This window comes from Artibeus jamaicensis, unplaced genomic scaffold (assembly GCF_021234435.1).
Source record: "Artibeus jamaicensis isolate MK-2021 breed Jamaican fruit bat unplaced genomic scaffold, CSHL_Jam_final contig_3126, whole genome shotgun sequence".
Classification (NCBI taxonomy): Eukaryota; Metazoa; Chordata; class Mammalia; order Chiroptera; family Phyllostomidae; genus Artibeus; species Artibeus jamaicensis.
In genome coordinates this window covers 10,155,807-10,168,976 of record NW_026521723.1, presented here as the reverse complement: position 1 = coordinate 10,168,976, position 13,170 = coordinate 10,155,807, and the positions used below count along the sequence as shown (strand labels likewise).

The window sequence follows — 13,170 nt, the reverse complement described above, 5'->3', positions numbered from 1 at the left end:
CCACAGAAATATCTAAAGTCTCTAGGCAGTTAGGGGGAAGGTAACAGGTTTTCCCTGAGTCTTGTTTCTTAAAAGTAATCAGCTTAAAATAATTAATATCCTAAAAAGTCATATTTGGGGGTGACAAATTCTGTTTCTCTTCCAGCCTTTGTTAACAGCTGTATGTCCTGCTTGACCTTTCCTATGCAAATTGACATGTGGATGTTTTGTCTTTTGTCTTGTTTCTAACAAAGACTAAAGTCATAATATGCATTTTATTCTGCAACAATGCAAGAATAATGATCAGTGGTACTCAAGCCATATAACCTCATTATCTGCAAAACTATGGTGGTTTCTTCTGCCCTACAATTCACTGGGTAACAATGTTAATAATAACTGACAGATTCTCATCACTAATATATCTGTCAATCACATATTTGCTCATTTTAATTTCCCACATTTTTAAAAACTAGGGGGGATTATTTTGCAGATGAACATTCTAGTAGAGTTGAGGGAAACGCTGTGACTTGGAAGGGAGAGGAGAAGTAGGTGAAGGTGCACTGTCATATCCAAAATGCTTTCCAGGCACAGGCGCTGCCATGTTCACACTTCCCATTTTCAGTAACACTGCTTAAAGTTGTACTCACTTACAATATTCGTATTATTAATAGCTTCATTTTTTTCTGGAGCCAAAATGAACCTGATAGCAGGTTTGAACATAGAGTTTCCATTTTTCTCTGTGGCAGTGACATGGTTCACTGAGGCCCAAAGTGATGCTGTGGTAAAAGGGAGGAACATGCAGATTTTAGACTTGACTAAGTGAATAACCAAAACTAAAATAAATTTTAGAATTAAATAAAGCGTAAAAATATCTGGTCTCGCTTCCTCATGAGTTAGGGTGACGACTCACTCCTGGGTGAAGTGGTGGTTTTCTTGCAGGGATACTCAGCAGACTTTACCCTCACTTTGCTCTCCAGGATTTACCGTAACCAGAATGGGCAACATTTGGGAGCTTGGTCGTCTTTAGAAACGTGACTTTCGAAATGAGTTTACTTATTCATTCATTTCTATATTTATTCGCCTCACAGACTTCTGTTTAAACAAAATATTAATTAAATATATACAACTAATGAATGAAATCTGTTCTAATTAATGCCAGTATCTCTACCCATTGGTTCCCACTGATAGCTATCTTGTCATACCCATACTTATTCACATTTCATTTGCCTTAAGATAATGAGAAACCCATGCAAGTGGTGGGTGATGAGGACTTGGTAGACCAGCATCTCATCAGTGAACTGAGAAAAGAGTATGGAATGACCTATGATGACTTCTTCATGGTACTCACAGATGTGGACCTAAAAGTCAAGGTACGGGTTGCTGTTTTGGATAATGTGGTGCCATTTCTTAGGACGGCAACTCTGAATTTTTGTCAGTGAGTCTATTAGACATATGAGTAAACACAAATTATTTTATAAACAGGAAGGTTTTTAAATGGTCCAAATATTCCCTGCTGGTTTATAGAATTTGTGTCCAGAAATGTGGTCTCTGGAAAAGCCTGGGTTGGATGACCTCCTATGACCCAGCTGTTTGATTCAGACTAATCAATGTCTTGCATTCATTGGACTCTTGTTGAATGGCCACGATGTGCCAGGCCCTGGGGATAAAAGGTAGAGTATTTGGCCTCTGCCTTCAGGGAAACCAGATTTAACATAGGCCTACTTTGGAAGGGCCTAGAAGTTTAACTCCTGATCAAACATGGGCAAGACAGTAAGGTTTTAGACCTACTTTCTTTGTATGCTTGGGGTCAAGGGTTCTGAACTAAGAAAAATGATTTTAAAAATTAATAAAATAAAAATAGCCAACTCTATTAATAGAGTGCTTTTCTTATGACAAGCAGGCACCTTAACTCTTTATAAGCCTTATCTCAAACATCTACGACAAATAACAGGAATTATTTTTGTTTCTAAGAGGAAGAAATAGAGCTCTAGAGTAGTTAACTACCTTGCCCATTGGCTAGTTAACATTGGACTTCACATCCACCCAGACTGGCCCCAGAGTCTGCCGCCTTAACCATTCTAGTGTACAGAAAGTATGCTGTGCTGAGGTGAAAATCATCAGGAAAAAGGCTGCCTGTCCAAACAGTGGATTAGACTTGCAGTGTTTTTCTGAATCTGGAAAGAGGTCCTTTCATTAACTCATACTGGACCTGTGCTGCCCGACCTCCCATCCTGTGTAATCCCTACGGTTTCTACCAGCTTTCACATCCTGCGGTGTACAGAATGTTCCACCGGGGGCTCGTAGCTTTGTCCGGGCTCCTCCTCAGCTTGTGCTCTGTGCTCAGCCAGCCTCCAAATCCATCACAGGTCACTGTTGTAAGGTCAGATGAGTGGGATGCAGGAGATTGAATTTCATTAGCCTTAATTGGATCCCAGCTCTTTTCTGAGGATATAGGAGGAAACATGACCTAATTTTAAGTGATGCTCACTCAATAAAATAATCTCTGTGAATCACAAAGAGTTTATGTAGATTTCTAATGGCCAAAGAAGAGACTTCCTGCTAGTGGAAAAGTACTCTTATTGCTCAGGTAAGATATTTTAACGTGCCATTCCATCCCTGTGTTAGATGTGGCATTTCTCAGTGTCTCTCCAGTTGTGTAGTGAACAGGACTCAGCTTAGACCCAGAGGTAGGGAAGTGAATCCAGGACATGTGTGGTGAGGAAGGCACGGACTCTTTCCAATAAAATGAGTGCAGTTAAGAAGCAATCCTCATAAAAGGTAAGTGCGGTTGTTTCACGGATTCCGAAGTTCAAAATATCATCAGAGGTACTATCACAGGAGAGAGTTTATAAATCACTGAGCCCTCTAGGCTCTGATTTTCTCAGAGTTCCCTGGAATTCTCCTGGGCGCTCTGTCTCTTGAGAAGAGGGGAGTAATATCCTTATACATTATATACTTTCTGTTCTTTCTTAAACAGCAATACTATGAGGTGCCTATAGCAATGAAGTCTGTGTTTGATTTGATCGATACTTTCCAGTCCCGAATCAAAGACATGGAAAGACAGAAAAAGGAGGGCATTGTGTGCAAGGAAGACAAGAAGCAGTCACTGGAGAACTTCCTATCCAGGTACATCACCTTTGCAGTCTCCGAGGGGCAGGCAGAAATGTGCCCTGGGTGAGCTGGTGAAGACACCCAGGACACACACAGCTCTTCCCTGGTGAAAGGTCTGTCTGCTTCCCAGCCCTCCGCCACTGGGCTCAGTCTTTGCCATGTTGGAAGTGGCTCTGGGCACAGGCTGGCTGGGGTCAGCTCCAAACTTGAATGTTGGTTTGGTGGCTTTGGATAAATCTTTTCTGCTCCTTTTTTTTTGGGGGGGGGGGCATAGAATACAGAATTCTAATCTGGGAAGGTTAATTTATTCAGTCAGTGAATTTGGAGGGCTTTGTATACAGCATTTTTATTTTACATTATTTATTAGGCTCCTGGTTTCCAGCAGGATCTGAAACACTGTGCTTGATATTCTGCTTCCTTCCAACTCTGCAGAGAACAACAAAAGCCCCATCAGGTCCTCAAAGGGAGAGATCCTCTTGACCCTGTTCCCTGTTTCCCGGGGAGTGTGGTTTGTTGCAAACCATTGTAGGGAAACATTGTATGTGTACAGAAAAGAGTGTTTAAAAAAATCTCTCCATGTCCTCCCTTCTCCGTCCCTTCCCCCCATGTTGGATAAAAAGTCTACATGGCCTTTGGGAAGCCTGGGAGGTACAAAACTGCAACAATTCCACCCACAGCAAATAAAGTCAGAGGCCTCAGGGGAACACCACCCAGTCTGCATTTGTGTGGCTGGGGGGCTCCTGAAATGGAGCTTCGCTTGGAGACTCAGTGTTTACTGTGTTTCACTCTAGGCTAGAACTTCCTTCCTTGTGTCTATAAAGCACATTCCCCATTAACGAGTCATAGAATCAAGAATCCTATGAGAAGTGCATAATCTGAATTCCTCTAGATCCAGGAGGCTTGAGCCTCGGAGGAGATAACCTCATGATGTGTAAAGAACACAGGACTTACTGTTCACCTAAGTTTAGGGCCTGCAATTTACTTTGTGCCCCTATATTTATTAATTAAACTGTATTAAAAATCTCTCCCTGACAAATGAGAATAAAGATAGTAAGTAGCCCTACCTCCATCCCAGGGCTGCTGTAATCACTTTTGACATGCTCACCTCTGTGCCACGCTCTTCATCTTCTTTGCTGGATGTAATCCGCACAACAATCCCGTGATCTAAATACTGGAACTATTGTCAAGTTACAGATGAGACAACCGAGGCTCATCTGTAAGGCTAAGGGAGATGAAGTGAATAACTTTCATCATTCAGCTAGCGTCACCTCTAGGACTCTGTGACCCCGAAGATAATCTGGCTCCTAAAGCCCACATTCTTGTCTAATACTGCTGTTGAAAATATAAAGTGAATTATCTTTAGTCTTGGACCCAGAGGCTCAGAGTTTGAAGCCAAAGAAGATAATGGTAAAACCACAGGATTTCAGAACTAAAAGGAATCTGAGGTTCTCCCTTCACTCATATACTCAGTGCAATGCCAGTTTTTGGAATGGAGTTGGAGGGTGCATACCTCCCCTGGGCCTAACTGTCAACTCGGTCTCCATGCCTCTCTCGTGGCTGAGAAAGGGCTCTAGGACTCCATTGGGAAGATGGCTTCTTGTTCAGTCCCGGGGCTACTGAAACCAAGTTCAGATTGAAGGTCATCCCTCTAGATGGCATTGACTTAGAAGATAAATAATAAGAGCTCATTGTTGTCCTCGAAGATTTTTAAAAATTATTTTCCTTTCCTTTTCTTTCCATTTCCCTTTTCCTTCCATTCTACTTTCCTTCCTTACACAAAATATTCTTTGAAAATTTATTTTTGATCTTAGTTTTCCCTTATACATTTAAGTTAGACTTTTAAATCTTTTTTTACTACTTAGGAAATTTTAGCTATCAATTTTAAGGGGCATTGATAATATTTGATATTGCTTACAAACTCAGTAATTAAACAACTTTATTATTTCAAACACTTTACATTATATATATGTATATATATATGTTTTATTTGCTTGAAAAAATTCTGAGTACTTAAACAATTGATAAATTTAATAAGTTAATCTTGTAAACACAGTGAATCTAAAGTTCTCTCATGTGTTCCAATAACTGTATACACTTAGGGAGATTTCAACTTAAAACCATACTTTTACACCTAATACTCAATTATACATTCTAACTAGGAGTTTTAAAGATGTCATTTTATTAAGCCAAAGTTTCACCAGAACATAAATTATATAAAGAAAATCAGGATCTGCTTAGTAATATATGTATATTATAACTATGATTTCAACTCTTTGAAAACATTCTCTGTTCAGTTCCAAATCTTTCAGGACTGAAAGATGCATGCCTTCTGAACCATCCCAGTGAACTCAGGTTGCCCCACCTCTAAAACAGACAGTTACCACCCAGTTCATTGATGCTATTTGTAACCAAGGATTTGGGCCAGCCACGGCAGCCTCCGCCACACACAGCAGGAGGGGTTCTTCTTACCACCACCAGGCAGCGTGCCTTTTAAAATCACCTTGTCGTGGGTTTTAAACCTGAATGGAAGATCTGACATTCCCTCAGTTTTATTCCCTCACAGTCTTGCTTGCTCATGGACATTGATCACTGATTTGAATTCATCACAACTTTGATTCTTAAGACTTGTCCCCACATTTTGAATCTAAAGTTTTTTGAACTGGAGAAGATTCTACACTATGAAACTGTATTTTCCTTAGAATTTAAGACCCCGTGTGGGTTCCTACATTAAATATCATTTCAGGAACATACATCTCATGGATATTCAGAATGGTGTATGGTTATAATGTGGATGGTCTCTGGCTACACATGACTGTGGTCACAACTCATAAAATCGCTGTGCTGGTGATTATCATTGGTCATAACATTTGAAGTTCCATAGCACATTACTTAAAGGCCTGAGTAAAGACAGTCCAGAGTTTAATTCCTGGCTTCTCCACCCATTGGCTGTGTGATCTCAGGCTTTAGTTTCCTCCTTTGCAAAATACGGGTACTAAGCGTATCTACTCTTAAGATTGTTGTAAAAGGTAAATTTAATACTGAAGGTAACGATGACCCAGACTCTAGCACAAGGTGAGCAATCAGTAAATGCAGGCAATTAGTAAGAGTCTCAGGGCCAGTTAGTCAGCTCCTAGTTAGAGAATTTTGTCAAGGGAGAGGCCAGTAAACACCTTGGGACTGAGAACCAGGCAAAAAGAACTGAAAAAGAAATCTTTTAAAATAAAAGTTATATAAATAAACCAGTATCCAAATGGAAATTTTCCTTCAAATTTGCTGAGTTGTCCGTGGGTGTATTAAGCCTGGTTTCAGCTGACCATACTCTGAAGCCAGTCTAACCTTTAGCGACACTCATCTGTTTCAGGTTATAATTACCTTTCTGTGACACAGGAGCCCCGAAAGTGGGCAAACACACACTAATTTTGGAATGCCGGTCAAGAGAAGCAAACATATCCATAGCTCATAGAACTTTTATTTACTGAGAAACTAAAATGACAGAAAAACAAGTTGTCCAAACTAGGGATCTGTGTTGCACATCTCTTGTTACATCCTATGGATGTTATTTCCTTCCATGTCCCAAGCTGGGGGCTTTTAGCTTAATGTGAAGGGACTGTGGAAAAAATGACCTTCTCTTGGTGTGTCTGCGACACGGAGTCTCAGACCCTCAGATCCCTCTGCAATCAGGACAGTGTTCAGTGGTGCACACAGGTAAACAAGCCAAAATATACCTCACCCAAAATAGCTCCCTCCAGGACACCCTACAGCTCTGTGTGAGGCTGGGAAGGCCGGCCTGCTTTGGAGGTTGGTGGGGCGGAGGGTGGGGGGCGGGGGGAGGCAGTGCTGGTCTGGCATGTCTCCTAAGGAGAGACATGCCAGAGAGAGCAGGAGGAGAGAGCAGGAGGCCATGTTTGCGATCCGACAGCCGTCACTGTTCCTTTTCCCAGGAAACCTTGGACGGTCTCAGACGCGCCTCTCTCCTCTGTGCCAAACACATTCATCTCCCTATCCTCAGTGGAGATTTTAGTTTTTCTTTCCCTTTGAAGAAAAACAAGCAGAGGAAGCGAATGTAATGTCACAGCAAGCAATTCTTGGCGAGCCCTGCTACAGGCATCTATTTAGAGGTTGTATTTCATCAGACTATCATTTTCTCTCATTCACCCAAACCACTATTCCCCCAAGAGGCCATTTTCTTTGGGTTGAAAACTCTCATGTTCACTAGGAGGCTGCAAGGGGCACAGGGAGAGAAGCCATGAGTAACATCAGCTGGCTAACAGCTCAGCGGGTGCTCTAACAGCCCCTAGTTGCCCGCACTGAAGGCAGAAAGCAAAGCCCCTTCTCTAGTGAAGGCAGGATGTGAGACAACGCCACACAGCTGCCCTTGGCTGCATACCCTCTCTCCTTCCTCCCCTCTCAGGGACCCTGGCATCAGGATCACCGAGGGTGGTAGCTGAGGGAAACCATGGCCTTGGAAACAGAGAGAACTGTATTTCCCTACCACCTCTTCAATTTGTTAGTCAGGCACGTTACTTCACTTCTCGAAGCTTCACCTGTAGAATGAAGGCAATACACCATGTGCTCACTGAGCTATGATGAGAGAGCCACATTGTGCAGAAATTGAACTATAAGATGATATGAACACAAGGGTTGGATCGGTTATCGTATGGCAGTGAGACAGACAACGTTCCAGGTCTGTTAGTGGACAAACTTCTACGCCTAGGAGCCTGCGGATGAAGACACGATCTATGTGCATGTCATGACATGGATACCTTACGTTTGTGAGCTTTGGCTTAAGTCTTATAACAACACCTCTTTGATATAGATGCTGTTTTTTTTATTCCAGAGATAAGGAAAAATTGAGAATTATATGAATTGAGGGACATGCTTAAGGAACCCAAGAAGGAGCAGTGACAAAATGTTTCCTGGCTACAAGACAAAAACTTTCCAATACCATGCCGTGTTGAGGCTATAATTGCAGAAGCAAGTTTACTATGTATTCTAAAGTCCTGTGGCTATAGGTTTAGCCCCATTCCATTTCATAGGGTTGCTTTATAAGTGTCGGTTTTAACTCATATGATTAGGTGCATGTCAGAACTTGTGCTTGCCTCTGGAAAAACTAGTAGCTACTGAGGAAAATGAATAGAGTTTTGTGTGTCCAGGAACCTTCCTTGACCCTTTGAGCCACTTTCTCATTTTCCTTCTTCCTGTTACCTACTTAAAATTCGGTTCTCTTTTCTTACTCTAGTTCTTATCCATATAATTATTTCTTAAGCCCTCCTTGAAGCCCTAGGGATCTCTACTAGAACTTGAATTTTCCTCAGTTCCCTTCTGATTTCTCGTTTCTGCTGCTACAATATGACATACGATTCTGGCCAGTCCTCATGGCGTCTGAGGGCTGTGCCTCTTCCTGAGTGACCTCATCGGGCATGGGGGCCGAACTCACGCCTGCCGGATCATGCAAATACCACAGGAGGCAGATTGTGGAGTTACAACAGAAAAAGCGCAAGAAGTGTGGAAATGCAGTTTGATGGCTTTGAGGAGCTATGAGACATTTCTAAGAGTCAGTTTTTTCATTCTGGGCATAGGAAAATGCCAACGGCCGAAGTCACTCTGCTTTCTCACACTGGCCTATATTGTTTCAAGTAGTCATTGTGGTCTCCCCTGCTTCTTTCTCAGGTTCCGATGGAGGAGGCGGTTGCTGGTGATCTCGGCTCCTAATGATGAAGACTGGGCCTATTCACAGCAGCTCTCGGCCCTCAGTGGTCAGGCATGCAATTTTGGTGAGTGGGAAGCCTCGTCATCACAGCTTTCCCACACCACTCTCTTGCTGGTCAGCTCTAAAATGAAACACAGAAGCTTAGATCACTCAAATACTCCGCAGTCCAGACTGCAGATTCCCAGACACTTACTCAGTTATATGGAGTATAAAGTTGCTTTCAGGCTGGCACTTTAGTCAACCGGTGTCTATTTTCTTTCTCAATATTCTCCTCTCTCAGATTCGTTTTTGCAGTGTTTGAAATACCTGCTGCTTTACTTGCAGTGATCTGTGTTATGTAAGATACACGCACGCACACATGCACACACACATGTATATTCTCAAGATTATAAAAGCTGATATCATCCTTCACTTAGGTAATTCTTCAGTACCAACACTGGGTGATTCTCCATAAATTGAATGTCTTTTGTAAAACAGGAATGGCTTTGTAAATTAATATATTTAATTGAAACACATTTTACTATATTGTTATTCCTTTAAAAAGGCACCAGGAAGACTGCAAGATCTGTTAAACAACATTATTTGTAAGACAAGCAGGTCAAAAAGAAACGGTTTTGTTTTTTGGTTTTTGTAGTGAATTGCCCAGTGTTTTGAAAACAAACATGTGCTTTTTGGTTTTTTACCAAACATTATATTCTAGAGGCCTGCTAGAGCTAATCTCATTTTGAATATGGATATATAGAAAGTAAAATGCATAGTACATAAAACTTACTACCAAGTTCAATGGTGAACCACAGAGATAATGGCAATTTCCAAAGGGGAAATCACAACTGAAATCTCATTTAAGACCCACTGTGCATAGGAAGAATTTTTGAGAGAATCGTGGGTGTGGGGAAGCAGCAGGGGCCAGAGTTTTAAAAAATTCATTATTGCAACATAGAAGAGTCAACAGTATTTCGATGCTTTTATTAGGAAGAAGAATCATGTGTTAGTTATAAAACTGTACTAGATTTATGGAAGGGGAGGGGCTGAGTTCTGTAAACACTAGCAGAGCCTGCGTTCTTGCTGTGGACCAGTACATGTAGATTACCAATACATCTCAGTTCCTACTTGTACTCCGGTTATCAAGGTTAATCATTTAACACTTTATATCAACATATATAAGATTGGACTGTACCACTGTTCTTAAGCATATTTTAAATTACTTATAACCACAATGGTGCCAGAAAAACAGAAGTTCTTAAAGCAGTTAATGACCCTTCACAATAAGAATATAAATAAAATCATGACTTAATTTTCTAATGACATCTTTGCAGCAACTATTAGGTGGTGTTTTTCATTTCTGCGTACAGAGCCTAAAGTCACATTACTGTAGGCAAACTCTTTTGTTTATAAGATACAGGAAATGTGAACAAATCATGTTTCTCAGGAATAATTAAATTCACAGTCTTCCCTTTTGGAAACACCATTGAACAACATGTAGCACAGAATGTTTCACTTCTCTGGGAGAAAAATAAAGACCACAAACCTTTTTTTTGAAATAGCATTTTGCCTTCAAGGAGCCCTTCGTAACGGCTTTCAGTTTTCTCTCCAGGACGACACACACCATCAGTGCTCAGATTATTAGTTCCAAGTTATGATCCCCACTAGGCTGGGATCTTGCCCAAACCATGAAATCTTGACAGGATGAATGCACAGCTCCCTTGCCCTCCTGCTTCTTTCTCCTGAGCCCTTCATGGGTGCTTCATCGTCAGGAGAATCCTAGTGAGCTGCCAAGGCCTGACCTCTCTCCTTCTCTGAAACTTTAGCTGAGGGTGGGAAGCAAGCTGTGCTCGCCTAAGGGTTACTTGCCCTCTTTGCATCCTCTTAATAAACGATAAGTACCTGCCCGTTGATTGACAGACTTTGTTCGAGAAAGCCAGAATTATTTCTTTAACAATCCCAGTGGATGGAATCTTCATTTTTTTCCTCTGAAAGTGATCCATTGTAAGTTTGTGACTTTTTTCCAGAACACTAATCAGGTTAGACCATCTCAGGTATGTTAATGTTCTGATGACTTTATTTTTGTTTTGTCACCGTTTAACAGCAAATTCTTAATCTAAAAAAAATACCCCGAAAACAAACATCTGACCCTTTGGTTCATTTTAAAGTCTGCAATTGGTCTTCTTCAAGGTTTTAAAAGTATTTACTGTATTTTTTTGGACCATAAGATGCACCTTGGTTTTAGAGGAGGAAAATAGGGGAAAAAAATTTGAAGCAAAAAGTGTGGTAAAATATTTAATAACATGAATAATATAATAGTTCACCAATGTAAATGTAAACAGAACTCAACAGCAGCATTAACAACCATTATTTCTCCCAAATTCATCTTATAGTCTGAAAAATATGGTAAATGTTTTCTTATGGAATAATCCAAAAATAGATTATTTTCTTTAATCAGGTTATAGTCTAAGAGGTTTTAATGGTAAGACATTGGTTTTTGGAAGTAAAAGATGACTTAGAGTCTTTTCCCATAATTCCACACCTTTCTTTTTTCTCTCAGGTCTGCGCCACATAACCATTCTGAAGCTTTTAGGCGCTGGAGAGGAAATTGGAGGAGTCTTAGAACTGTTCCCGATTAATGGTATGGTGTTGTTTTTTATAACAGTGTGAACTACTGTTAGGTTCAGTTAAATTATATTGAATTATATTCAAACAGTGGATATACCTCTAAGGCACAGGTGGCAAACACAAGGCCCGCAGGCCGAATCCGGCCTCCACCTCGTTTTATCCGGCCTGGCACCTGGTTTCTACCCAGTGGCAGCGCCAAGCTCTCACTTAACTGTTAAGGAGCAGTTACACTTACACAGTCCTAAGATTACATTCGGCCCTTTGAAGGCGACTGAGAGGCTGATGTGGCCCCTGTGAAAATGAGTCTGACACCCCTGTGCTAAGGTGCACCCACCTCCTCTGCACACACGGGTGTGAGTGTGCATGCACGCCCACCCAGTGTGCGTGGAGAGGAAGGAGCAGTGGAGTGCAAAAACTAGCACTGTTTCTATCACAAAATCCTTCATAAGTAATAAAAAAATATTTACTTTCTCAACTGGCAATTTTTGTCTACATAGGACTCTATGGTTTACAAAACATTTTCATCTGTTATCTCATTTAATTCTCACGATGCTACTATGAGGCCCATGGGTTATATCTTATTGATTCCCTTTCAACAGACGGACATACACTGAACGGCTCTGAGAAACTGAAAGAATGTAACTAGCTACTAAATGTTTCAAAAGGCGTATCTAGCCCTTCCTTCCATTGTCAAGCTCTTTCCATAAGAAAATGTGCATAAAATCCTGGCACAATGTTGGGCAGTGCCACTAATCATAACAGTTTAAATACATTTATCCAGCTCTTACATAATTGGCATTTTTCACTTTTGACAAAAAAATAAGCTTTTTTTAAATACAGACAATAGAATAAACTTTTTTATACAGACAACAGCATCAAAAGAAAAATTGTAATTGCAGAGAACTAAGCTAATTGGAACTAAACAGGCCTATAAACAATATAATCTTTTTGGTGACAAATTTTAAATAAATTGATTCTGCCAGGATTAAATTAAGGGACTGGTTTTATATCTTGTAACATGCCCATGAAAGAGAGATCACGTGCCCCAAAGTTTGACACTCATAATGTTGCAGAACAACAGGGACATTTATTTACTTTCTAGTAGGAAAAAACAGCAAACTTATCGAATTGGATTTTGAGCCAAAGAGAGTAGACTCATGAGTCCTGTCGTTACTGTCTCAGTGATCTCTTCCCATTTTGTTTTCCTGAGTGCTGACTTTAGTCCCCTAATATTTTCCTAACCCTATTCCAGGGAGCTCTGTTGTTGAGCGAGAAGATGTGCCAGCCCATTTGGTGAAAGACATCCGGAACTATTTTCAAGTGAGCCCCGAGTACTTCTCCATGCTTCTAGTTGGAAAAGATGGAAATGTAAAGTCCTGGTATCCTTCCCCGATGTGGTCCATGGTGATTGTGTACGATTTAATTGATTCGATGCAACTCCGGAGACAGGAAATGGCCATTCAGCAGTCACTGGGGATGCGCTGCCCCGAAGATGAGTATGCAGGCTATGGTTACCATAGTTACCACCAAGGATACCAGGATGGTTACCAGGATGACTACCGTCATCATGAGAGTTATCATCATGGATACCCTTACTGAACAGAAATATGTAACCGTCGCCCCAGCCAGTTTCCCCTCCAGATGTTAAAGCCACATGTGGCCAGCTGTGTAAAGTTCTGCCTACATTCCACACTGCCCATGTCCTCTTCCTTTTTCTTTCAGTGTTCTTCCAAGATTAAATAATAGCAAACCTTTGCCTA

At 41.0% G+C, this 13,170-nt stretch overlaps 1 protein-coding gene across 1 annotated transcript in view; it reads left to right on the top strand.

Moving 5' to 3' along the window:
• The window catches only part of CCDC80 (coiled-coil domain containing 80), a 35,424-nt gene extending 22,254 nt beyond the window's left edge, over window positions 1–13,170 (top strand). Inside the window, exons 4-8 of the mRNA XM_037165508.2 lie at window positions 1,213–1,349; window positions 2,957–3,105; window positions 8,761–8,864; window positions 11,343–11,423; window positions 12,663–13,170. Of these exons, the coding sequence (XP_037021403.2) occupies window positions 1,213–1,349; window positions 2,957–3,105; window positions 8,761–8,864; window positions 11,343–11,423; window positions 12,663–13,009 (818 nt within the window). The 3' untranslated portion in view covers window positions 13,010–13,170. The remainder of the gene's footprint in view (window positions 1–1,212; window positions 1,350–2,956; window positions 3,106–8,760; window positions 8,865–11,342; window positions 11,424–12,662) is intronic.